The sequence below is a fragment of the Cololabis saira genome, chromosome 8 (genome assembly GCF_033807715.1).
Source record: "Cololabis saira isolate AMF1-May2022 chromosome 8, fColSai1.1, whole genome shotgun sequence".
Taxonomy (NCBI): domain Eukaryota; kingdom Metazoa; phylum Chordata; class Actinopteri; order Beloniformes; family Belonidae; genus Cololabis; species Cololabis saira.
In genome coordinates this window covers 39,828,367-39,855,592 of record NC_084594.1, presented here as the reverse complement: position 1 = coordinate 39,855,592, position 27,226 = coordinate 39,828,367, and the positions used below count along the sequence as shown (strand labels likewise).

The 27,226-nt window shown below is 40.7% G+C and overlaps 1 protein-coding gene across 1 annotated transcript in view; it reads right to left on the bottom strand.

Annotated features, from left to right (window-relative positions):
• Positions 1–388: 388 nt before the first annotated feature.
• cadpsa (Ca2+-dependent activator protein for secretion a) overlaps positions 389–27,226 on the bottom strand; it is a 223,723-nt gene continuing 196,885 nt past the window's right edge. Inside the window, exons 26-27 of the mRNA XM_061727983.1 lie at positions 4,255–4,359; positions 389–1,516 (exon numbers count right to left, since the gene is read on the bottom strand). Coding sequence (XP_061583967.1) covers positions 1,346–1,516; positions 4,255–4,359 — 276 coding nt within the window. The 3' untranslated portion in view covers positions 389–1,345. The remainder of the gene's footprint in view (positions 1,517–4,254; positions 4,360–27,226) is intronic.

Below are 27,226 nucleotides of genomic sequence, written 5' to 3'. Positions count from 1 at the left end.
AGCAGCGCTTTGGTTTTTGGTTTTTGTGAAATAAACCCTGTTTTTTGGAACTCCTGCCTCTCGCTCTCCTGCATCTGGGTCCTAAACAACCCCAGCTGTGACAAATATACACAGCACGGTGACTTGTTGGGGGGCACTAATTGCGTCATAGCAAGGAGTTCTGGTTCAAATCCCAGCAGTCTTTCTATGTGGAGTTCACAGTGCAAAACCATGTACAGTATGTCAGGTTTCCCTTTGCCCAAAGATAAACTCCCGGATGTCCCAAAGACCCTGAATAAGAATGAACAGGTATAGATAATGGATGGACAACCAAAATATCCTGAATTCACAAATGTTGCAAAACCAATTATAAATATGTTTACAAGTAATACGACTAATACGACTAGTTTTGTGGGAAAGACATAGTCATCATTATCTTGGAGTTTCAGGTTTACGCCTGTTGTGGTGGACTTTGCTAACTGATCTTAAACTAGCAGGTAACCATCTTTTCCAGAGACAGCTGAATATATTGCATCATGATTTGGATGTGGGCTTAAACAGCACACATCTGGATCCGTTTGACTGTTTCACAGCACACGAGCGTCTGAGTCAGGGCAGACTAGGACGCCGTATGGAGGGCAGTCAAGACATGCATTGCAGACATGACATCTTCCAGAGAGGTGGCACAAGACAACAAGAATGTTGTAGCGAGATGACAACGAGCTGCACAAGTCACCATCGTAAGTAACAAGCGACAAGCCCTCGCTGAGTCTAGATCAGCTTGTTTAGCCGGCTGTTTGCATCTCTGCTGCTCAGAGCTGGAACCAGAGGTACCATGACGACCACAGAGGTTTCTGACTCTGGCACGACAACCAATTATTTCCTTTCGCACTGAAGACAAAATGCAGATGTTGGTGTGTTTGTTGCCCAGTGTTTAGTAACAAGCAACTCTCTGGTCCAAACTCTCCATATCCTTTCAAATGCTTTAATTTTCTCATTTAGAAAGATGCTCGTCAAAGTGAGAATTCACAGCACATGCATTTCTTCATTTCTTCTCCTTCATATTCTGGAAACTTGCTTATTGTTCAAGTGAAATCGGACATCTTTTTTTTTTTTCTTTTTGGGGTTAAAGCTTCATTTTCATTAGGGAATCGGCTACAATAATGTGTGTAAACACTATGCATTTATCTTGTCTATTCTTTCTAACAGAAACTGTTACAGAATAAAAATGTGATATTAAATAATGGAAGAAATAAGTTTGATGTTAGAACAATCTGTTCTGACCTCATGAGAAGGCTTTGTGGGTTCTCGGGCAGTGTACCCTACGACAAGCTTTGACATTCCTGCGGTCGTCAGACCCTTTTATCTAGTGATCATCCTCTTCATCGCTGTCCCTCATGGAAATGCCTTGCATCCCTCCTTCCCTCACGGATGCCGTGGCCTCTTCCAACGTCAGGCGGTTTCTTACGGTCTCATACATCTTGCTGTTCAACGTGGAATCCAGAACCCCTTGAAGACGGAAGTCTCTGTACTTTTTCTGTCAAAAGTAGAAAAGTATGCAATGTTTAGGCAAAGGCGTAGCAGAGGGGAAGCAGCGAAATGGAGAGCAATGCAGTCAGGTTACTGCGTAACTGTGGTGTGAATGTTGCTCGGCTTTTACAAGGGATTGCAGTTATTTTGAAGAAAGTTTATTTTTAAAGTGAGACACCACTAGATGCCTTTTCACACTGTTTGTTCTGGTCCAATCCTTTGACGAGATGATGAAGCATCTATAGCTTTTGGTTTTTACCAAACTTGGTATTAACCATTAATATATATATTATTAGTGCTGGCCAACGATTAAAATTTTGAATCTTAATTAATCCATGATTTCTGTAATTAACTGCGATTAATCACATATTTATTTCATATTTATTCACACATTTTGTGCTGTTCTAAATTACCTCAAGGTATTTTTTTAAATGTTTTTAATACTGTTAACAACCTGAGAAAGGGCAAATATGCTGCTTTATGCCAATGTTTATTCAATTTCCACAAAAAAATCTTTTGACCTGAATGTAACATTCCTTCATAAATACAAACACAATGTAGTCCCCAACTTTACACTTGGAAAGACTGACTTAAGATTCCTGTTTTAAGCAGCTCAGTGTAAAACAATGAACCATATGCATCACAAACATTGTACAAGTACATTGGTCAGTTAAATTTTCCATGTAGTTATGTCTAACCTCATATGGAGGAAAATAAAAGGCTCAAAAAATATCCCCTTCTTCTAAGTGGGTTAAAAACAGAGGGATACAAAAACTGAATTTCAAACAAATAAAGTGCACATGTAACGGAACGGGAGTAACTCAGCCATTTCCTCACCTGAACCCTCAGTGCGAATCGCAGTGTGCGTGCGCCCGTCTGTGCGCGCGTGTGTGTGTGTGTGTGCGTGTGTGTGTGTGTGTGCGGTGGCGAGCATTGTTGAGTTTTACATTTTATGTAAAGCGCTTTGAGTTGCATTTCTTATTTTGTAAGAAAAGCGCTTAACAAATGCAGTTTGATTTGATTTGACTCGTCCTTTTTTGCAAGCTGCTATCCAGCGTTGTCTGATTTTGATGAGGGGGGGGGGGCGGAGCAGCGCTGCGCTCTCTGGTATTTGAGACTCAACGTACTTCGGTGGTAATTTATTTCAAATCGATGGTACATGTAAATAACTTCAGTCTTGTCCAGCGAACCATCTGGCATCTTTTTGAAAGGGAACTTGCTGTTCAAAAGTTGCTTTTCATTCTCCATCTTTCAGTTCACCAGACTTTTCCTCGAACTACGGGTGCCGTCAAGCGCCTGAAATGATATGCACCTTTTTTTTTTCTTTCTTTTTTTTTTTTAATCGTGTGCGTTAAAAAAATTGTCGGCGTTAAGAGAACGTTAAGTTAACGCGTCGTTAACGCACTAACTTGGACAGCCCTAATATATATATATATATATATATATATATATATATATATATATATATATATATATATATATATATATATGTGTTAGGGGTGTAACGATACACTAATCTCACGATACGGTACGATACACGATATTGAGGTCACGATAACGATACGATACGATATTATAGCAGTATTTTTTTAACAACATTGATAGAGGAATATATGACTGGAAAACATTGTCTTTTATTTGAAAGACACATAATACAACACAATACTGTACATTTGCCCTATTGTTTCAGTTTGTAATGCTTTATAACTGTTTAAGTTTTAAAGAGAAAGCCAGGCCAACCATTTTCCACAAACTGAACTAAAAGTAAATGTCAGGTTTGCATTATGCATCTTCAGTTTCATACAATAGTACAAATATTTTGCCATAAACTGAATAGTTTCTCTCATGTATGATTTGACTTTTTTCTTTTCCAGAAATTTAACAACTAAAATTGAATAAATAAATAAAAGTAAATAAATACATAAAATTTTACATCATAAAAAAGATTGATTCATGCTCACCTTATAAGTGTAAGAGGAGATTTATTTTTGTTAAGAAGGTTATTTTGGTAATTCAGGGTTCATTATTTTATAAATATATTCTTTATATTCTGTAAATCAGGGACTATAATGACACTAGTCAGTTTATCTGTAGTTGTTAATATGTTTTAGATTGGGCGGAGTGATACAGCACTAGGTGTTGTGTTGATGTTCTGAAATCCTACGCTGTTGAGCGGACATTGAAGTACACGCAAACTCACGCAGAAGTTCTCCCGTGTTTATCCGACTCACGACCCCAAAAAGGTTTAATTTAATAAGGTAAGGCTTAACTCTACACCAGACTTAAATAAGTAAAGGTTCAGAGCTCAAAACGGGACCGCAAAAAGGGACTACTTTCTTCTGAGCGGAGTAAGTTTTTGGTCCGCACGGTCGCGGCTGCGGCCGCGGTCGGATGCGCGTTTCTAGTCAACACAATAGATTAGTATTAATAACCCAATATCGCGATACAGGTTGTCACCTCCACGACACGTTTCGTGACGTTTTTGTATCGCGAAATTTCGTGGTACGATATATTGTTACACCCCTAATATGTGTATATATATATATATATATGTATATTCAGACAAAGTTCACATCAAGACCTCCTCTTTTTGGGGATATTGGTCTGGTTGTTTTGGTTTAAAAGAAAAAAATACATTTGGGAAGCTGTATTGAAACATTGAGGAGAAAGCTACCAGTTTGATGGAATTAATAAACTGCTTTCTTGCATTTTGATATAAGAACTACAAAGGTGGGTTCATCTTACTTTGACAATCCTGATGAGTATCTTCAGCTGATAAAGATGTAGCTGCAGGTCCATCCGGTCAGTCAGCCATGTTCCTACCAGGTTCATAGTGCTGCTGTACCATTGCTGGAACAGAGACACAAACGCAAACAGCAGTTCATCAATTACCTGACTACTTGTGAGAGGCCTGAACCAACATTCAGAATACTATGATGTACTCCCATGCTAACAGATGCATCGGGATAAAAGCAAGTTTAGTGTCCCGCTCAAGGGTACTTGACATGAGAACCAAGAGAGTCAGGGATGATAATATATATACATACATACATACATTTTTTTTTCCTTCTACAATACTAGACCAAATCAACCTATCCCTAAACTTAGGATATGTACCACAGGTTTTCAAAGTGGAAGTAATTAAATATTTACTTAAAAAACCTTCTCTTGACCCAGACACCTTAGCTAATTATAGGCCAATTTCTAACCTTCCATTTGTGTCTAAAATTCTGGAAAAGGCAGTTTCAAGCCAGTTATGTGACTATTTGTATAGAAATTATCTGTTTGAAGTCTTTCAGTCAGGGTTCAGAATGCATCATAGCACAGAGACAGCACTGGTTCGAGTTACGAATGACCTTCTTATGGCCTCAAATAAGAGATTAGTTTCCATACTGGTTCTACTGGACCTCAGTGCTGCTTTTGACACTGTTGATCATGGCATTTTACTGCACAGGTTAGAGCATGTTGTTGGGATTAAAGGGACAGCTCTACGTTGGTTTAAATCATATCTATCTGACAGGTTCCAGTTTGTTCATGTACATGAGGTTTCTTCAGAACAGTCACGGGTCTGTTATGGTGTTCCGCAGGGTTCAGTGCTAGGGCCAATCTTGTTCAGTTTATACATGCAGCCGTTGGGAAGTATAATCCAGAATCACGGCATACACTTTCATTGCTATGCTGATGATACGCAGCTCTATTTGTCTATGAAGCCAGATGAGACAGAACCGTTGGTTAAACTTCAGGCATGTCTTAGGGACATCAAGGACTGGATGTCCAGAAATTTCTTGCTTCTAAATTCAGATAAAACAGAGGTTATCATTCTTGGTCCAGAGCATTTTTGAAAGGGATTAGATGGTGTTGCGATGGCTTCCAGTGCAACTGTGAGAAGCCTTGGTGTTGTTTTTGATCAGGATTTGTCGTTTTAACCATATGTTAATCAGGTTTGTAAAATAGCGTTTTTCCATCTCCGTAATATTGCACAAATCAGGAAAATCCTCTTGCAGAGTGATGCAGAAAAACTAGTTCATGCGTTTGTATCTTCTAGACTGGATTACTGTAATGTGTTGTTAGCAGGATGTCCAAGTAATTTGCTGAATAGGCTCCAGCTGATCCAGAATGCAGCAGCACGAGTGCTGACAGGAATCAACATGAGAGACCACGTCTCTCCAGTGTTAGCGTCGCTCCATTGGCTACCTGTAAAGTTCAGAATCCAATTTAAAATTTTATTACTTGCAAATAAAGCCCAAAACAGCTTAGCTCCGCAGTATTTACAAGACCTGATAGTGCCTTATGTTCCTGTCAGAGCTCTCCGCTCTCAGAGTGCAGGTTTACTCGTAGTTCCTAGAGTATCTAAATGTAGATTTGGAGGGCGGGCGTTCTGCTATCAGGCACCACTACTATGGAACCAACTTCCAATCTGGGTTAAGGAGGCTGACACCACCTCCACCTTTGAAACTAAACTTAAAACCTTTCTGTTTAGTAAAGCCTATAGTTAGTGTTTAGTAAACCTCGCCTGCGCCCCCCCCCCCCCGACTCCCCCAGTCTGGCCTTCGGCAGGAGGATCCCCCCTAAGGCTTTTCTCCCACTATGGGAGTTTTTACCTGCCATTGTTTATGTAATAATTGCTCGGGGGTGTTCATGTTCATGTTCATGTTCTGGATCTCTGGAAAGCTAGAGTAAAGTCTAGAGACAACATCTGTTGCATTAGACGCTATATCAATAAAATTGAATCGAATTGAATCAAAAGTCACCAAATTTTGCATTCAAGCTAGGCCTGGCGAAAAATTTGATATTTAATGGTTTGCATTAATGGGCGTGGCCTAATGGCTCAACAGCGCCCCCTAGAAAACTAGTGCCTCAAGCCCCACAATACGGTTTGACGTACATGCACGAAAATCGGTACACACCTGTATCATGGCACAACTTAAAGAAAAGTCTCTTGGAGCCATGGCTGAAACCGAACAGGAAGTCGGCCATTTTGAATTAATCGTGTCATTTGGCCCAATTTATGCCATTTCTTCGTCCGTTAATGAGGCCCGAACCGTAACGTGCACCCAGGTGTGTTATACATCAAAATGTGCGTCTCGATCCTGCGACGATGGGCATTGCTTTTCTCAGTCAAAAGCGTTACTGTGGCGACAATAGATGCCAAAAAGCGCGCCCCCCCTTCATCTGATTGGTCCATATTTGATAGTTCCTACTTTTTGCCATTACTTTTGAATGGTTTGACATAAAGACTCGTGGGTGGTGTCATCAGACTTAGTTTCAATACATGTGAGGTTATAGCTTAATAAATGTAATGTAATCAAATTTAAAGGCCCTGCAAGACGCATTTTCTGTATTTGATTTATTTTCCCTCTGAATAGACAGTTTATTGAGAGCTTTTCGATACTGCCAAGCCATAGATCTGCTGAGATCCCAACAGAAGCCTCAGTGTCAAACATGGCACGGCCCACTTCTTGCGGGGTTAAGCTCTGTGGGGAACAGCGAGCTCCGAGAGCGGTGGCTCTGTGGAACTGAGCCGAAAGGCTCCAGATGTTGGCCCTGGCTGATGCCAATCTAATTAACTGGCAATGATGCGTGCAGGCTGATATTAATACAAGACGACTGTCTTTCAGCAGTCAGGGTCAAAGCAGAATGGATCGGGGCTTTGAAAGAAGAGGGAAGAGAAACGACGGGGAAGTGTCAGCCTCGTACAGCTTGTGTGTTTTTGACATGCTACGGCACAATTTCAAGTGGTACAAGAATAAAGTTTATTCTTAAAATAAAATAAGCTCAATAAAAATGCTCTAAAGAAAGAGACATACTCTCCTGGCCCAAAGTAACTTTGAGCGCCCCCGTCTGCGTCTCTGCTGTGATATCTGATGTGATATCTTAATGTTCACGCTCAGCTCTATCAGCACGTCTCAACTCAAGTCATAGTGCTGCAAAAACGTCTACTAATAAAATACTCCAGGCTTCTGTATAAATACTTTCAATGAGATGCAGCTATTTGGATTAATCCAACTCCGAAGCATTTAACGTAAAAAAAAAGCTGAAAAATGGCTATACCTTTCTTTTTTTTTACCAATCAAACATTTTAGCTGTAACTAATCCTATGAGTATGGTTTTTTAATATTTACTTAACGTATGTTACTATATAAGAAAGGTAACCGTTCATTTGGCACTCCTTTACATCTTTCTTGCCACAATCTTTACGAGTAATGCCTCCTAAACTCTGGTTGTATATTTGCGAAACATCAGTTAAATCATAAAGAGAATTATTCTGAAGATTTTAGTACGTGTATCTGTAATACGGAGGAGGGGTCATCACATGTGCCACCAATTTCATTTTGGAATTGTGTGTATTTCACTTTATTTAAGGGGATGGTGTCCGTAAGGCCGTGTGATAACTCAGAGATCAGGTCTGCATGTAGGTCAAGCTCGGTCAGAGAAGACGGCCATGTTGTAGCGGTGACGGGGTGAATCAGAGAGCGACCTGGTGCCAGCAGTCTCCTCTCTGTCGCTGTGTGCCTGTGAAGGCTTCGGCGTGGCAGCAGGCCTGTGATCTCGCCCCGAGCAGATCCCCCCCGCTGAGAGGCCAGGCCTGGAGCCACTGATCACTGACTGGCTGCTCTCCCTCCTTCCGTCATCCACTCCTCCTTCACTTCCCCCTTTTCTGTACACTTTGCACCATGCCATGAAGCGCCCATCTGCAGCCATGTCTTTTGCCGCAGCCATTTTGTGCTTGTTCTGCTTGAGTTTTCTTCATTTCCAGGACACTGAAGTGAGTATAACTTTGTGAGATTTCACTTGACTAAAGCTCGATTCAGAACTGAGTAAAGAGCCTCTCAATCATTTTCTTACGTGTAAGTTTACATGTATAGGATTTACGAAGCAACAAATATCAACTATCAACTATCCTTAATTTAAAAAAGCTCATCAATTCTGAACGGAGGACCATTTTAAATATTTGACATCCACGCTGTGTTAATCTGCATCTCTTTTCATAACCTCCATAAGAATTGCTATAGTAACTGATTGTGTTGTATCACAACGATGAGAAAAATATATGAAAAGATCAGTGACCAAAAATCGATGTGTAGCAGCAGTCATGGAGCACATTTCTGTCTCTGAGCAGGAGCTAATCAGAGCTAAAGTGCCGGTCTTCTTAAGAAGACACCCACAGAGCTTCTCCTGGATCAATGGAAAGACTTTCAGGGTAGGATGAATGGACACAGAGTTGCATCAGCCTGCCAAAGAAAAAAACAAACCTTGCTTTCTCTGAGACACAAGAATGCATAATTAATGATAATAATAATAATAATAATGCATTTTATTTATAAGCACCTTTCATGGACCCCGATGACATTTTACAACAGATAAAACAGCAATGGATAAAATCAGCATGTAGTAAAAGTTGGACTTACAGTGAGTAGGCAATCTTAAATAGGTGAATCTTGAGTCTAGGTTTGAAGATGGGAAAATAGTCAATGTTTTGGATGTAATGAGTTCCAGAGTTTGGGAGCAGAGCGGCTGAAAGCTCTGCTGTCCGTGGTGCTGAAGCAGACAGAGGGACAGTAAGTGGATGGAGGGGGGGGATCTGAGTGGGCGGCTGGAGTGGCAGTCTGGAGAAGGTCAGACTGATAAGGTGGGACGAGGTAATGGATGAACTTGAAGGTGAACAGGAGGAGTTCGTAGTTAATTCTTTGGCAGACAGGATGAGAGTGATGTGATGGAATGATGGGGTTCTTGCTGTGACCTGAGAAGCAGAGTTATGGATCAGTTATGGACCAGTTATGGACCAGTTATGGACCAGTTGGAGCTTGTGGAGGGACTTCTGGGGGAGACCAAAGAGGAGAGAGTTGCAGTAATCGATGCGGGAGGTGGTCAAAGATGTGGACAGTGAAGAAGAGGTGGAGTCGGTTTATGTTACAACGGTGGAAGTAAGAAGATCAGGTGATCTTGTTGATAATAGGAATGGAATGACAGTGTGCTATCGAGGATGACACCCAAACTCTTAACCTAAGTGGAGGGGGAGACTGAGGAGCTGTCAATGGTAAGGAAGAAGCTGTCAGCTTTGGATAATGATGATTTTGTGCCATTGAGGAGTTCATTTCTGAGTTAGGTGAAAGTGTAATTGTAATTGGATTGACCATGTTTAATCAGGAGCTTATTTAGCTTATTTAACTGTGTTACACTGCGTAGCTTGTAAAGTTGCTTTGGATCAAAGCACACAGAACTACATAAAATGAAGAGAGTGAAGTTGTTTTCCAGGTATTCAGGGGCTGGTTTGAGTTGTTGCATGGGCAACAATAGTCAGCATCATTTGTTAAAGATGAGGCTTTTGAATGGTTTAGATTCACAAACGGTCCCAAAGACTGCTGAACTTCGACCTCTGACACCACACATGTTTTCTTATCTTGTTTGCAGTGTGGGTGCATATGCGGGTGAATGGAATTGCCACACGTACAGTTTGGATGTTTGTGACAGAAAAAATAAAGACTGATTACCAAAATTGAAAACTCAGTTGAATCCCTCTTTTTTAAATATTTTTATCCTGATTTTTTCCCCATTTTATCACCCAGTGCTCCAGTCCTGGGCATTGTTCCCTCTACCAACCCCGGGAGGGCCCTACAGTGGGGCCTAACCTGAGCTCAAGTCTCCTCCTTAACTTGAGGAGTGAACAAGCTGCTTCTTTTCACCAGACAGGGTGGGGTTTCTCTGGCCGGACGTAGCGCGTGGAAGGATCACGTTATTCCGGCCAGATCCTCCCCACCCCATGTGGCGCCCCGGTTGGCCAGAGAGGGCATGTATAGCCCAGGACTGTGTGCATGTTTTTGTGAGGGTAGCTCACGGGGAGAACATGCAAACTCCACACAGAAAGGCCCTTTCGCCAACCAGGGTATGGGCGCTGAAGTCATGGGGGAACTTAACACGCACTTCAGCGTTCAGGACCGTCTTGCTGTGAGACGGCTGCACTACCAGCTGCGCCACCGTGCCCCCTTGAATCCCTCTTAAGGTCCATCGTTTCTGATGCCATCGAGGGCGAGTATGAAACCTACAAACACAAGAACCGATGCTGTCGTCCCTGTGGGCTGCTGTGGAAAACATAATTCTCAAGCTGTCTAGTAAAGAGTCATCTAAAGCCCCAGACTTAATACTTGCTGTTGGTGCTTGCGTTCGCGTCCGTTCGACTGCACCACCAACTGCAACGTCCCTCACGTTGTACGCGAGGAGAGCGCGTCATACCATTTTTTATGATGCAACAGGTTGGAAGAGCAATGGTTCCTGAATAATAGTTCATGGAATTTGTGAGATAAAACTGTAGTTATTTTAGTGCACACTGCAAGCATTTGATGTTTACAGAGTAAGAAATGACGCTTAACTTTTCAGACAGATCTGCAGCATTTCATGGAAACTTAATTCATTTCAGTTTTACAGACAACTTGTATTGCAACACAAGCTGTCTCTAGGGACTTTAAAGAGACCCAGAACATGACCCCCGGACAATTATTACATAAACGATGACAGGTAAAAACTTAAGACGTTGTGTTTCCGACAAACTGAAAACTTGCAGAATCTATCATTTCTTGGAGGTCAGAAAACCTCTAACCATGATGTGAAAAGGGAAGCTGGAAGAACGGTTTGCATTTCACTCTTTATAGTTTCCACTCATGCCAAAGGCTCTACTGAGATCACATCAGTAGATCTCTGAAAACGTCACCACTGAACATAAGCTAATCAAGTTTTTTTTCTTAAGAAATTAAGTTCAGTCTTTACATTTTTCTTTGCGAAACAGCATTGAAACTTCTGACTGAATTTGTAATTTTTCTGAGCTTGAAAGTGTATTTACCTGTTTTAAATGTTATAAGTAAATAATGACTATTGATTTATTTGGAATCAGATATAAAATATCTCTCCTTAACCTAAAAAGGACAGCATTCTTATTAAAGGTATTAACTTTCCGTATTTTCCGCACTATAAGGCGCATGTACAATTGTTAAATTTTCTCAAAAGTCGACAATGCCTCCTAAAATCCGGGATGCCAGTTTTATGAGGTACACTACACTCAGAAATGTGTTAACATTTTTTAATGCAACGTTGGTAGCGACCGTTCAGCTGACACATTAAAGTTGGTCCTTGGTTGGATACGGGTTGGAACGTCAGACAACGTTAGATAATTATGTAGCACTGGCAAGCAACCATCATCCAACATCTAGTCCATGTTACCTTACTGTAATTAGAGGTGAAGCCAACATTAGGTTTTTAGCTTAAACCCAGTTTTCAAATCTATATCACGATCCAATTATAATCAAATGTTGGAATTCAATGTTGTGCCAACCTCACAGTAACTTCAGGTGTCCCTTATTGATGGTAAGGATGAACAAATCAGAGAACAGGACGTATTACAACGCTTAACTCCTCCACTTTTTATTCGTGGATTTGTGGAAGACGAATGATTTAATGGTGTATTTTTCTGTATTTGTTACAACTGAACAATATTCTGAGTTATTGTGAATTAGTTGAATAAAGTTCGACTTACCAGACTGTTTTGTTTTGCTTTATATATGTTTTATCATGTGCCTTAAAACCCGGTGCGAAACTAGACCCATTCATTGATAATGTGCCTTATAATGCGGAGCGCCTGATTGTCTGCAAATACGGTAAGTCTTTAAAGAAACATAATTGTCATATTCTGGATTTACAAGTTAAGGAGGATAAGTTGATTAATGAGACAACTCTTTGCATTTGCTCCTCCTCTAAATAGATGATAAACATGAGACGAATATGTGTTTAAATTTATTTAAACACAGGCCGACATGCATCCCAATCCCACACACGCACTACACACACCACACTGTAAAATTAAACAACTGAAAAGGGAACACTCCTCCCCTTCTCTTTGTCCTCTTCTGTTTGCAAATAGCTGGTTGTCCTGTTTGAATGTCTCTTTTTATTCCATCACAACACGTTACACACTCATTCACACACACTACACCAGATCACACAGTCACCAAACTGCACCCATCACTGTCTTTTCTTTCATGTCCCATTTTCTTTCTTGGTCTTTTGTGTCCCACCGTCGGTGATCTCAGTCTTTGGCAGTTTTTTTTTCCTGGGTTTCCTCCAGAATTTCATGTAACTTCAAATACAGCCTGGCACTTAAAGTGCTATTTTAATTGAAATTAATTTAGTTTTGCAGTTGTTTTTTACCTCAAAAGCTACACATTTGCTGTATGCGGAGGCTACTAACTAACAGGGTGATGATGATCAGCATACTCCACATGCTGTAACATGATTACTGCTTACTCCGATTATGACCTTATGAGGCTTCTGTAACATCATAGTTTCATAATCAGAGTATTTACTTCATCTGATTAATATTAGAGTATTGCTATTCATATAAATGGATTTAATTTTACTGTTGTCATGTCCCCAAATGTGTCTAGGATGTTTTGTTTGTGCTCGTTCTGCCCTACTTTCATATTCTCAATGCTTTTGGTTGAATGAGACCAAAACCCATGACAGTCTGTTGTTGGGTTGCCAGTCAAGAAAGCAGCAGGCCTTGAGCAATCACCATTTGGTAATGCTTTCCAAATTCAAAGTGAGAATTGTTTCACCCTATACATGTACAGTTAACTCAGATGTCTGATAATGTATCATGAATAGCACATAACTAATCTTTTACTTTTAACTGCAGAGACACAGTTCAAACCAGCAACGGAAATTATTTTAGAGTCAGAAAATTCATTGTGATGATGAGTTCACCTGATTGTTTTCTACACAGAACCCCCCAAACATAGAACTGACCACACAGTAACTGTGGTATTATGCATGAAAAGTAGCTTCTTTTTTTTCAGTTACAAATGCTGGTGCCATAACTCTGCCCCCAAGATCTATAACCTCACCTTCAATACTGTTCTTTGTACCAATACCTATCAATAGACCTATTGATACCACTTCATGCAATTCAGAGCAAACGCAGAACCATAACATAAAATGTATGTGGCGCTGAGACGGACTGGGACCTGCCCGGGATTAATCACACCTTTCACCCGGAGACAGGTGGGACAGGCTCCAGCAGACCTTTGTGAGTCTGAATAGGAAGATAATGAATGGATAGATTTGTCTGACCAAAGGACAGCTCCCGTGCCTCAATTCATTGGTTTGGCCCAGAAAAGATAGCAGCCTTTTTAGATCGTGTTCACATATGGCTTCCTATTTGCATGTCAGAGCATTAACCTGCATTTGTGTTTTTGTTTCCTCCAAGTGTTTCTTTTGAGTAGAAATGACCTTTCCAGCCTTTTGTTATCTTTTGAGATGTGGTGCTGCTATCAAATTCATGAAATTATAAAATGTTTCATTTTTCATTTCATCTATGATCTGTTGCGAATGAAATGTGTGTTTAAAAATCATTACATTCTGTTATTTACATTTTGTCAGTGGTTGACATTTCCCCCAGTTTGTTTCTGTTTTGCCCCGCCTGTGTCCCATCTGCCCTGATTGTCTGCACCTGTGTCTCGTTATCCTCTGTGTATATCTGGTCTTGTCATTCCCTTGCTCCTCGTGGTTCCTTACTGTGTTTTCCTCCATGTGTCCTGCCTGTTTTTGCTCCAGTTTTTTTATCCCTGTTTCCGTGTGTTTTGATCCTGCTAAGCAGCGCTTTGTTTTTGGTTTGGAAAATAAACCCTTTTTGTTGCGAACTCCTGCCTCTCTCTCCTGCATCTATGTCCTCACCACACCAGTCCTGACACATTTTACACAGCACATTTATGAATTTAGAGTTGTACTTACTAATTCTTAAATAACACAAATTCCTCTTAAACCACCTGGACAAGGAGAGAGTTTCCCAGAGGAGGATTAGGACAATCTGGCATCCACATGTTGAGAAAGTTGAAAGCCACTTTGATACTTGCTGAACTTGTCAAATGAACAGTGATGTCCCGCCACTCCCTGCTTCTTGCTTCATTACTCTTGGCAAGACCAAACAAAAGAAAATCATCAGAACAGATGACTTCAACCAAGCTCTTCTTCGTAGGCTGCATGAAGATCAGCAGGGGGGCAGCACTTGCTGACAGCCAAAACAAGCGTAATATGGCTCTGAATACATAATGCCATAACCCGACAGGGTTCAAATCTGTGACATTCTAACAAGCTCGATCTGAAGGAAGCTCCCATTCCTTCAACATGGTTATCTGTGAGAGCATTTGTGTGTTTTGTCACCTCACAAGATACTCATGAACCCCTACCTATACACAAGTGACGTGCACCGCATGTGTAACATCACACGCACACTCAAACTCACAAACACACACGCGCACACACACACACACACACAGACATACACGCAATCCTACCTCTGCCAGTCCACCCTCCCTTCAAGTGAGAGTTGGGAGATCGGGCGACCTCCTGCCCCCATCTGACACCAGCCCTACCCACAGCCACACACACAAACCTCGCCTGTGTTCACACCCAGATCTTCACACAGTGTTGTGAGGAGGGGGTTATTTCTTGCAAAAAATGGCACACCTCTTCATCTTCCCCTCCCCATCTATCTCACCTCGTTTAAGGCCTGTGAGAGGGACCTTGCCTTTTGAAATCTGTAGCAAAACATGACACAAGAGTTCACCAGAGTTACAACTAGCGCATTGGCATTGAACACTCCAGGGTTCCAAGTGCTCATTCATTGACGATGGTTAGAGCAACTGCTAGTAAGTGGCAACGATTCAAAGATAGATAAGTGTGAGGAAGTTCAGATGGAAGATGAAAGCTTCCATGCAATTAAAACAAATGCACTTGCATCCACTAATAATCATTTTTTGACCAAATTATAACTAGAAGATAACATATCCTTGCACACATATGAATATTACTCATAATGAGGTCATTCAGCTTGCTGACAGTTTAAAACAAACTTAACTAGCCACAAAATGTTGGATTTCTCGAAATAGATTGTGTTAGATTGACATCTTATGCCTTGTGTTCTCTTAATTTCATTGGAGAAATACAGTATTTCAGACCCTGCCTCAGTTAAACATGCCTGAATTGGGAATGTTGTGTATTTGAATGTACATATTGTATTATTTTAATGGGTTTATAAAGTAACAACCATCTTTTGTTTGGGCCCACCAAAGTCTGAAAAAATGTCTTTCAGTGAGCTGCTTAGATTTGGATGATGCTGTGACATCACAGACACAGATACGAGTAGATTTATCCTGTTTCTCCATCATTGTTGCAACAAACTTCATTCAATGGTTTGCTGTATTTGTCATACCTTTAAAATGAGTCACCCAAAGCTGTAACAGGCACACACAATAGGAAGAAAAGGATGGAGTCAAGTTGAGTTTCTGAGTCCACCTAAAATTAGTAGCTACAAAATCCATCATAAATATACAGGACTGTCTCAGAAATGTTTATGATAAAGTCCTTTATTTTCTGTAATGCAAAAATGTCATACATTCTGGATTCATTACAAATCAACTGAAATATTGCAAGCCTTTTATTATTTTAATATTGCTGATCATGGCTTACAGGTTAAGAAAACTCAAATATCCTATCTCAAAAAATTAGAATATTCTGGGAATCTTAATCTTAAACTGTAACCCATAATCAACAATATTAAAATAATAAAAGGCTTGCAATATTTCAGTTGATTTGTAATTAATACAGAATGTATGACATTTTTTTTTTTTTTTTTTTTTTTTTTTTTAAATTGCATTACAGAAAATAAAGGACTTTATCACAATATTCTAATTTTCTGAGACAGTCCTGTATGTCTCTGTGGGTGCTTTTGTATTGTATAGCTGTGGCATTTTCTACTAAGCTGGTTAAAATATTTTATTTTAAAATTTTGATATCTGAGCTCTACCAGCTGGAAACCTTTTTACATGACATGACGCTGTCCCTTTGCTTGTAGCTGCCTTGGTTCTATTCAGTGAACTGCTGGGATTTACATGGTACTGAGACGTCCCATCACGACCGTCACACACCCAGATGATGAAGAAAATAAACATTTTCTTGCTTCTCTGTCTTTTTCTCTAACTTCATCTCATGTTGCATTTGTTTTAACCGAAATATGTAGTGCAGAGCTCTAGCACCAATTTCAAAAGATGCAAATGTGTAGGAAGAGTGGGGTGGAACGGAGTTGAGATGCTGACTCCGTCACCTAAATACAGCTGCTGTGAACAGAGCTGTAAAGATGCATGTGGTGCTGTGTGGTTTCAGCTCAACTACAGGAGGGATGTGGATCAGTGACTCAGGAACAGTACCCGTAGGAACTAATTATCACAGCTGCTGCAGGTCACTAATGAGTTCTCTCCTTCTATTAATGCAGTTTCTTGCTGAGGCACAAACTAGAGGGACTTCCAACCTACTGTACCTTCCAAATGCAGCTCTGTATTACAATCATCTCCAAAAAGTGTCAAATTAAACAGGACTTTCTCCAGTCCCTGTAAATCTGTTTGTGTGCTGGAAAATCATGCAAAAGGTTATTGTTAATGTGTGGTTAGAAAGGGAAGTTATATACTATATCTCTGTGGTATTTTGGCTGAAATTTCAGAAATTGTTACATCACACACCTGTAAAGCCTGTGGCGAAAAAGGTATAATCTGTAACATCTTTTACTGTCTCTTGACATTCTCCATTTCTTTCAGCTTTCTTTTTATCATTTTCTATGTATAATGTTGAGAGTTATAAGCTTTGAGATAGTGTAGTGAAGTCTAAATTCATATATATATATATATATATATATATATATATATATGAAATTGAAGAAGTTTCTATAATATACTGAAACATTTGTTTTCTAGTATTATACATGTTACTGTCTTCATGGTAATCAAGTAAAATTCCTTGTATTTTGACTTTCTGTCCAATATCTTGTATATTGACTGTATAGTTTACTAGTAAAATGCCGTGACATTAACATTAGTTTACAATATATTCCTGAAATATTGCATACAAGAATCATGGAAGCTCTTTGTACTTCTATTTTTATTAGAGTGTGTTTTTATTTTCAAAGCCAAACAGCAGCTCGACATTCACATGACTCTTGAACACATGATACAGGCTAATTACACCTGACAGGACCTGTTTGCTTAAGTTGGACTTCCTTCAAAACCACCATGGAGACGCTACCAGGAACATGCAGCTCCTAGTTGCTAAACAAAAAAAGCAATTTGGTGGTAAAAAGTGGTAGCAGAGTCCAATAGACTCCTGGCTGCTTGATAAGTACAGTAGGACAAACATCTCCTGGGAATAGGTGTGAATGACATGAGCTAATAAGGCATTTCCTTGAAGTTAGATGTCTTTGGATGCCTGTTCTCCTCACACAATGTGGGAGTTGGAGAAATATCGACAGGGACTGAAAATGCACATCAGTCCCCTTTGTCCAGACAAAGTTAATACAGCCAGTTTTCCACTCTGTTTCCAGACTGTAAGTCCTCTGAACGGGTTAAAACAGACCATAAATTGGCCCTTATAAACATGCACACACACTTACAAAAGCCCCAAAAAGCCAACTGATTTGTCGGGTCGGAGCTCTCTTTTGTGAGGCGACTCGGGAGCTTTTGTGTTGCTGAGAGCAGGAATGTGGGAGCTGAAGAGGGGCCTCGCCATGGGGGGTACATGGGGATTACAAGAAACCTGGGACTCTGCTGCTGGCCGTGTGTGTCTGTTTCTGTGTGTGTGCGTGTACTTGCTTTTGTTTCCTCACTGGGAACGTTTCTGTTCTAATCACTGACCTTGTGAGGACCAGCCGTCCCCACCAGAACTATCATGCAGCTCAGCATCATTCTGGGGTTCTGGTTCTGCTCAGAGAACTGGCATTTAGTCACGGTGAGGGTAAGACATGAGCTGAATTAAAATTCCATGTTATGTAACATTGCACGTTAATTAATATTAATTTTAATCGTGGTAAATCATCTATTTATTCGTTATTATTATTTTTTAAGGAGAGGTCAGTTGCATTTGAACAGTGACAGAGATGGGATGGATTGGGACAGAGTGATGTTTGTCATTGAGTAGCATCCTCTCTTAACAGCAGCCCAAATATAAAATAAATATATCCAGTTAGTTGAGCTTTAAAGGAGATGGAGGCAGGATTTATGAAAAGAATTCGTATACGTTTTAAGTTTTCTAGTAATAATGTCAGATGAAGCGTTCCAAACCAAAAAGAATGAGCCCTCTAGTGTATCTCTCCGTTGCCTTGAACAGGCTGTGTGCTGCAAAATGTGCTGCAATTCTGGGCCTGAATTTCCCGCGCTGTCCTGCGGATGTGACGTCACATGACGCTGCATGTGCGTTCTCCCCGTTCTCCCGTGCCGGCTTCACTGTTGGCTGCAGTACCCCCGACGGCCGTCGTGGCACTAATGACTCTCATTTCTCATTCTTGCCTCAAGCTCCTTTAAAGGAGGAAGGTTGTGCCACTCTTGACTGGAGAAGCTGTTCTTTGTCATATATTTGATTTCGTGATGCACCAGATGTTTATTAGATTGCAGTCCAGTTAAGCACCAGGAATCTTTAGGTAGAAAGCAACGTATTTGAAATGGATCCAATATGTGCTTTAGCTTTGTCTTGCTCAAAAAAGTCAAGGCTTTATACCTGAAAAAGCTCTTAAAGCCTGTATGTACCTGTCAGTGCTAATGTTTTCCTTCCAGATGTGCAGGCTTGCTATCAAGTCTTCCATAGCCATTTATGCAAACTTCCGCCTTATAAATCAATGATCTATAAGATTAAAAGATACATGATATCTTTATTGAAAATATAAAACTAAATATATTATACAATTAAAATGGTATTCAATTTACCCGCATAATTCCCCTTTACATAATTTTTTCTTCGTCAAAAAGTTACAGCCGAGATGTGTTCATTAGCGGGTCACTTTAGTGCTTTTAAGTTTTTAATTCGGAAATATTCATTCAACGTACTTGATGACCGATATTCTATCAAATCAATCTTGTCTACTTGGAAACATTGCAGTGGACCATTTAGACCTGAAACACAAGCTTCTGACAATGTTTCCTTAAATGAGATTGATCTTGTTTTACTCTCAAACTTTCTCCATCACGCTACCTCTCATCCTCCATGTCCAACCCACTCCCTCCACAGAAAACACATGAAAAATAAAAAATGAACGACAGACAAGTCCAAAGTTGAAATTCATTGTTTTATCCACTGTTTATAACCAAGACTTTCTTTTTGTTGGGGAAGCAACCTTTAGGAAAGATCCAAGCGTCCAAAACTGGAGAGATCAAACGTCTGTTTTGTCATTTCTACATTAAGACTAAGGCCAAGTATGTAAGCTTGTCTTTGTGTGTGTGTGTGTGTGTGTGTGTGTGTGTGTGTGTGTGTGTGTGTGTGTGTGTGTGTGTGTGTGTGTGTGTGTGAGCAGGAGAGAGCATGTCCTGCTGAGACCCAGCTGTGTCTGCAATTAGCAGGAGGCATGGAATGAAGATTGCTGGTGCGGCAACACTAATGCCAAGTGACAGGCTTCCTTGTGAAGGAGAGGGAAGGATGCTGAGTGCCATAAAGCAGCACTGCGTTTTATTTGTGGCACTTTCACGACACACATGCTTACACTAATATACACACACGACCCATATATGGACCCTCACAGACAATGAAATAAATGAGAGCGGGGTTGCCGAGGGGTGGGGCTCTTTAAACCTGACTGCAGGACATTGTGCACTTGGGACAAAAGGCTCGTCTAATCTTACCTGCTTCACTTTTCAGAGCCCACCGCTGGCCTATTCTAGGCCTACTCACCAGCTCACCAGTGAGAGCTCATTGACGATGGCACAAAATTACCATAGTAACTCACACATTAGGTTGGACCCCCACCCCCTCCTCCTTTTGACCCTTACAGAGTAAATGGAGCTTTTCAAATGGGGCAAGGAGAGCTTAGCATCTTTTGCTGGATGATGTCATTCCTGAGGCCATGTTAACACTAATGCAGATGTATATTTCCTCCCCGACCCTTCTAGTCATAAGATACTAACATATCGCAACCAGAAAACCACAGATTTTCACAACTATTTCAAGTCAAGGAACGCTCATGTAAAAGCTGAGTTTCTTGACATATTATGTTCATTTTCAGCCATCAACATTTAATCTGTTTTACGTCTAGAGCAGGGGTCGGCAACCCAAAATGTTGAAAGAGCCATATTGGACCAAAAACACAAAAAACAAATATGTCTGGAGCCACAAAAAATGAAAAGTCTTGTATAAGTCTTAGAATGAAGGCAACACATGCTGCATGTTTCTATATTAGCTATAACTGGGGGAAGATTTATTTTTCATTATGCACTTCAAGAAAAAAGTCGGAATGTCGAGAAAAAAGTCGAAATGTTGAGAAAAGTCCAAATGTCGAGAAAAAAGTCGAAATGTCGAGAAACAAGTCGAAATGTTGAGAAAAGTCAAAATGTCAAGAAAAAAGTCGAAATGTTGAGAAAAAATTCGAAACGTTGAGATTAAAAAAGGAAAAAAGAAGAAAAAAAGGAAAAAAAGATTTAAAAAAAAAGGGAAGAAGAAAAAAAAAAGAAAAAAAAAAGTCAAACATTTTTGAAAAAGCTCCAGGAGCCACTAGGGCGGCGCTAAAGAGCCGCAGGGTTGCCAACCCCCGGTCTAGAGTAACTTTGCATCCAGTATAACTCCTGAAGTCAGTATAAGGACTGAGCATGAGAAGGACAGCCTCTTCCTGAAAATCAGCAGATTTGGCTCATTGGTTTTCTGATCGATCAATATCCTGGAGAATCCTTGAAGAACAAAGCTAATGGCTCACTAACGCAAACAACTCCCACTGCCAGTCGGGCCATCGACACAACGTTCTGGACAAGTCCTGAAGTGATTTTTTGATTTTACTTTTGTTTTATGCTTCTGTTTTATGTTTGTTTTACATGTTTATGTTTTTTTTTTTTAAATCTTGTTCTCTGAATCTGTGTTTGTGTTCAGCACCTTTGGTCAACAGTGTCGTTAAAGAGCTATTTAAATAAAGTTGGGTTGAGTTGAATTGAAAGAGCAGGTGAAAACAATTAACTGACAATTTCCAGCCATCAAAAATTCAACCAGCAACAGCCTCCTATGAACTTAATTAGATGGTTAAACATCATCCAGCTCGTCAAAGCAGTGTGAGCATGTCTTTAAAACAGACGTTTTGTCAGTTTGCTCGCGTCTGGGCACCATCCTGTGGACAGGTGGCACCAAAGTGAAGACGGTCGGTCATAATTTCCAGCTTCACGTTTGAAAGGAAACAAAAACAGCATTTGAGCAGAAGCCCCTTCAAAGTCCTGAGCCTCACAGAGGATCACGAACCCCTCTCCCCACCAGGGTCAAACGTCGGGCCTCCCGCCTGACAGATACAAGGTGGCTGATAATCTGGTCATGAAAAATAAATGAAATAATCCTGGTGGTGCAATAGTCAGGTCCAGATCTCAGCCTGATGAAGATGAGGTTGTGGGATCCTCACAAAGCTAAAGGTCTGCACACCTGAAGCAATATTGGGAAAATAATTCCTCCCCTAGTGAGAGGATTGTTGACACGACTCTTTCACTATTGTTTGGTCAGCAGTATGTGGATGGTAAAATCTTAAAAACATACAAAAGCACAAGTGGAAAAGGAGCCACATTTGATACAAAGACGGATTAACCCATCTAATCGACTTCAGTGAGGACATACAGGTACAGTTTAGGCCTGTGTTGAAAAAATCGATTTTCCGATTCTAAATCGATTCTCATATTAATTCCTAAAAATCGATTCTTATGTCTAAAGATCGATTTTTTTTTTCCCATCATTTTCGCCAGGTGAACTTTAATCCCAGTAGTCCGACACACAGTTTGTCATGACACTTCTGAAAAATGCCAGGTGCTTCATGGCAATATGTGTGCGTGGTGACAGAATAAATTAGATAAGCTAAAATGATTTGTTTACTGCATGAACTGTTGCAATTTCTTTCTTTTTTGCACTTTAAATGGATATTGAAAGGCCTGTTTGAGTTATTTATTTCTTAGTTATTTCACAATAATTATTGTGAAATTATTATTTCACTAGTTATTTTACAGTCATATAATTCAGGCAACAGCTCAAAAAACATTTTAAATAACACTAAGCCAAATCAATATCGAATCGAATAGAATCGGATCATGATAATCGATCTGAATATTAGGAATCGAATCGATTCTTGACATTTGAATCGATACCCAGCCCTAATACAGTTTTACTCTCTTTCCCTTTTTCCACCGGAGCTGAGCGTGGCTCATATTTTCATCAGAGGCCACTATGTCCTTTATTCACCTTTTTTCTCTTTGTACTTGCGTAGGTTTGTTGAATAGGGGACACAGTAAAGGGTTTCTGAAAGTAAGACTGCGGTAAAGTTTTGGGCACAGAGAGCTCACCGCTCTCAAACTGTTTTTATTGTGGCCGGGACATAAAAGGCCAACTGTGGCTGATAGTGGGCCGCTGCCGGAGCACAGCTGGGACGTGGACAGAATGGGATCAGAGGGCACCGCAACCATGCACGTCGTTAACGGAGGGCCGGGGAACAGTACGCCGAGCATTCTCAGGCGCCGCGTTGCAGGAGAAAGGTAAATGTTTATCTCAGATCTGAGTCTCTTTTCAAAGCGGCGGCCCAGCTCTTTTTTTTTTTAGAAACACCCGTCTCCTTCTACTCGCAAGTGTTGGTACAATGAAAACGAGAGACTTAATAAGGACCAACTTTATAAAAACATGGTGGATTGGTAGAAGGAATGGCTGTGTATGAGGGGGTGATGGGTGGAGGGTGGAGGGGTGGAGGGGCCGTGTTGTGAGGAACTGAACAGTTGGAATTACGGTCAGCGACCAGTCATTGAGTAAACATACAATGAGCTACAGAAAAGCTCTGTGGTGGACAATAAAAAAAGAAAAAAGCTGCCAGCTTCGGGCCCTGAGAAAAGTGAGCCATTCTACTTACAAAGAGCTGCTTAGGGGTGGATTGAGCAAAGAAAAAAGAGGGCTAAAACACTTGTGGGCTCAGGGAACTCTACGGGGGAGTGAAAATGGAATAAGCCAGCAAGCACTTGAGGGTCCCGCCGAGCACCTGAATGGGATAGAGGGGTGTAGCACCATAAGGGGGTCTCGGGAAGGTGAATGGCCTTCTTTTTGGGTCCAATTTGTCTCTTTTCACCCCGCTCGCCCTGCTCCGGCTCTGACAGATGTACAAAGAGGGAGCGGCGCTGGGCCACTCATCCACATACACCCGTGAGCAGCTGTCACTTTTGTCGGACAAGTTAATCAAACAAATGCCACTGTACCACCCTTTTTAACAAGGCAGAGGGGAAGAGGAAATGAAGGGGCTGTGAAAGGGTGATAGAGACCCCAGCGATGACATGTGTCCTTGATCAATTCACCCCGCCGGCCCTCATCAATAAACCAGCAGGACCCGACAAAGGAGAAGTCTCCATTAAACTTGTATTTCCCTCCTTTTGGGACGATCAAGGTTTTAGTGGCCTTCGCTGCTTCCTCTCAGCATCACAGAGCTGGGAATGCTCGGAGAGGATTTAGAGCCAAAAGAAACGGAGGAGGGAAACAAAATGCTCCCTCTTAGTAATTACTGAGGACACTAAGCTGCTTATGGACTTCATTAAATGGAAGTGAAACCTTTTCAGGACATGTTTTCAACAGTCATGCAGTCTATCTAAACAATCTTGCTTGAAGGAACTCATTTCTTATTATTTATAGTTATTATTATTATTATTATTATTATTACTACTATTATTATTATTATTATTACCCTCATTTTCCTCCCTCTTGATTGTGCAATCCTCCCAAAAGAGATTACTTCCTGGCATGAAAAACAAGAACATCAACAAAGTGTTCCATCATATTGTTCTGGACTCAAGGTCTTTTTTTCATCTTTATTTCTTCAGGATATTTAAACAGCAAAGTGCTATGAATAATTGAATTCTTCAAGAAAAAAAGCCCCAACCTTTATTGATGGTTTCATATAAAATTGATTCATCTTCGGAGTGAAATTAGATCCAGAGTAAAACAACCACGGACCAAACGAACATTGCAAATAAAAAACATTAAGTATTGATTACTTAAATTACTTTGACTTCTCTTTGAATGCAGATGGTATGAAAAAAAACTGACTGTGATAATTTATTGCTGTTTAGGACGAAAAAGAAACCAGTAATGATGACATTTCAAACAGATGACGTTAGCCATCGTAACTAGAATTTGGCACTCAAACCGTATCCAGAAGCAAAGATGGGCACTTTGTCAAAATAAGTGAAAAAAATGGTTGTAGTTAACGTTCATTTTGCTAAGCACTTAAAAATGGAGCTACATTAAAACTTTCCCCTGCAAAATAAAAGCTTTTTCAACAAAAGTCCCATCATGAAATGCCTACATTTATCAATCAATGTCAAGCGTGCCATATTACGGTTAGTTGTTAACATGTTTATGACATGTGAAAGCGTAATTCCAGGTCTCTATCAGCTGCACTGGATCTTTGCAGCGGAGTAGCCACCGTGTGCTGCCTCTAGCAACAAGAACAACGCATTTTGGTCTCCCTACTTTTATATGGAATTAGGGGTCGTAAAATACTATCATCTCACAATTTATGAACTTTTCTTGTGACACCAATGCTATTTTGACATGTGGACAAATGTATCCATCCATCAATCTTTACCTACCTTTTCCTATTTAAGGTCACAGGGTCTCATTTCTCTGCGGGTGAATGGAAGCAAACGCCCTGCACAGATCTACACGTTGCACGAACACAAACATATCTGGGATATGTTTTCCTATGAGTCCGGGTTGCGAGTGCCCAAAATGAATCATGTTTATTTTTCCTTTTTTTGCAGGTGGAAGATCTCAGTTTTAAACAACAGTTTTTGAAAACCCATCTTTGTGATTCCGTCCTTACACCCGTCATCTGACCAGAATAAGACATCTGACAGAGGTCGTGTTTGCCCTGCTGCCTGTGCTCACTGTTATTAAACTGTTCACTTTGCGCGGCAGTGGGCCGGCGTTTCATGAGCGGAGACGGCAAAGTGGTGAAGAGTCCACGGACGGCCAACTGTCAGCCGCTCCATCGGCCGCTGGTCTGTTGGCATTCTCCTCCAAACCTCCCCCGTCCACACCGACACCCGGCCGTGCTCAAACCCACCCACCATGATATGACAACAGTCTAATCCTCCAATCTGAGCCCCCCTAACCCCCCCGCTCAGTAACAGCCGCTCAGTTGGTGAGCACAGCGAGGCAGGAGGAGCAGCAGCGGCGAAGGAAAAGCGCTTTAACTTTAGTCACACAGAAGTGCAATTTCGCCACGCCTGCGAGTCTGATAACTACGCAAGGTCAACGGAAATACTTCAAATCAATCAATGAGCTGCACTCCTAATCCCCTCTGGGCAAAGGCAGATTAAGTGTATAATTGACCTATGTAATCCCAGTATCTGCACCTCAGGGGTTGGGGGCAGGGAAAGGAGGAGATGGCTTAAAGACTGACTCTGTGACTCTGACTCTGACGGCTCTACAGCAGCATCTCTTCACCCTCCCTGCTCCCCATCCCCTGCGCTCGGCCTACCTGGCCCGCATGCCAGTTGCCTCAGCAGAGCGCGGCGGGGGTATCACTGGGCAGCTGCGGTGTATCAGTGCAGGGCTGGATTTGGCTCAGACTAAAGACATGGCTTTTTTAATCAATGATCCCCGGGCTGCCCGTGTTAAGTCCCTTTCCACCATCATTTAAGCACATCTGTTTTAATCTGAGCCTCCGCAGCCATTCTTTCAAGAGGCAAGGGGGGGAGAAAGGGTGCACTGGACCAAATTAATTTTTCCCCTGTTGCCTGACACATGCACACAAACTCACATAATACCAAACAAAATGTCAAGACTGTCATTAGAAACATTTCAAAATCCTTTCTATGTACAGTAGCCAGCAGACGGCAGCAGTTTCATCAAATAAAAAATAAAAAACACATTTAAAATTCTTGAAAGAGACGAGATCTGTTCCCCGAGAAGGACAAAATGATCTGTGAATATGGAAAACTAAGAAGCGACACAGGCCGTACAACAGGTTGCCGACCATATACCACCCCATCATCGCCCCACCATCACTTGGTATCCTCGATGCCAGACACAGTTAGGGATGTAGCACCCTATAATGTAATAATTTCCTGAAAATGTAATAACGCCTGAACATGTAATAAAATTTGCACTTAACTCAATCAAAAATGTAATAAAATCCAATAATGTAATAACTTCAACAATAATGTAATAAAATATCCTGACTGATATTGTAATAATATTTTTACCGATAATGTAATACCTTATTACATTATTGGGAATTTATTACATTTTCAGGTGGGTCTTTTTTTTTTTTCCAAAACTGATAATGTAATACTTGACAGATAATGTAATATATATGTTCATTTTCAGCCCAGAGTTCTACATTTTGTGTTTTAAGTATCTAAGAATGTTATATACACTGGATTTGAAACGCCAGAATAACTATTGGGTTAAATTGCAGACTTTGCGTACCATGTAATAAATTCCCAATGATGTAATAAGGTATTACATGTTACATGTTATTACAATATCTGTCAGTATATTCTATTACATTATTGGTGAAGTTATTACATTTTAGGGTTTTATTACATTTTGGATTGAGTTAAGTGCAAATTTTATTACATTTTCAGGCGTTATTACATTTTCAGGAAATTATTACATTATAGGGTGCTACAAGGGTTCTTAGGTGTCG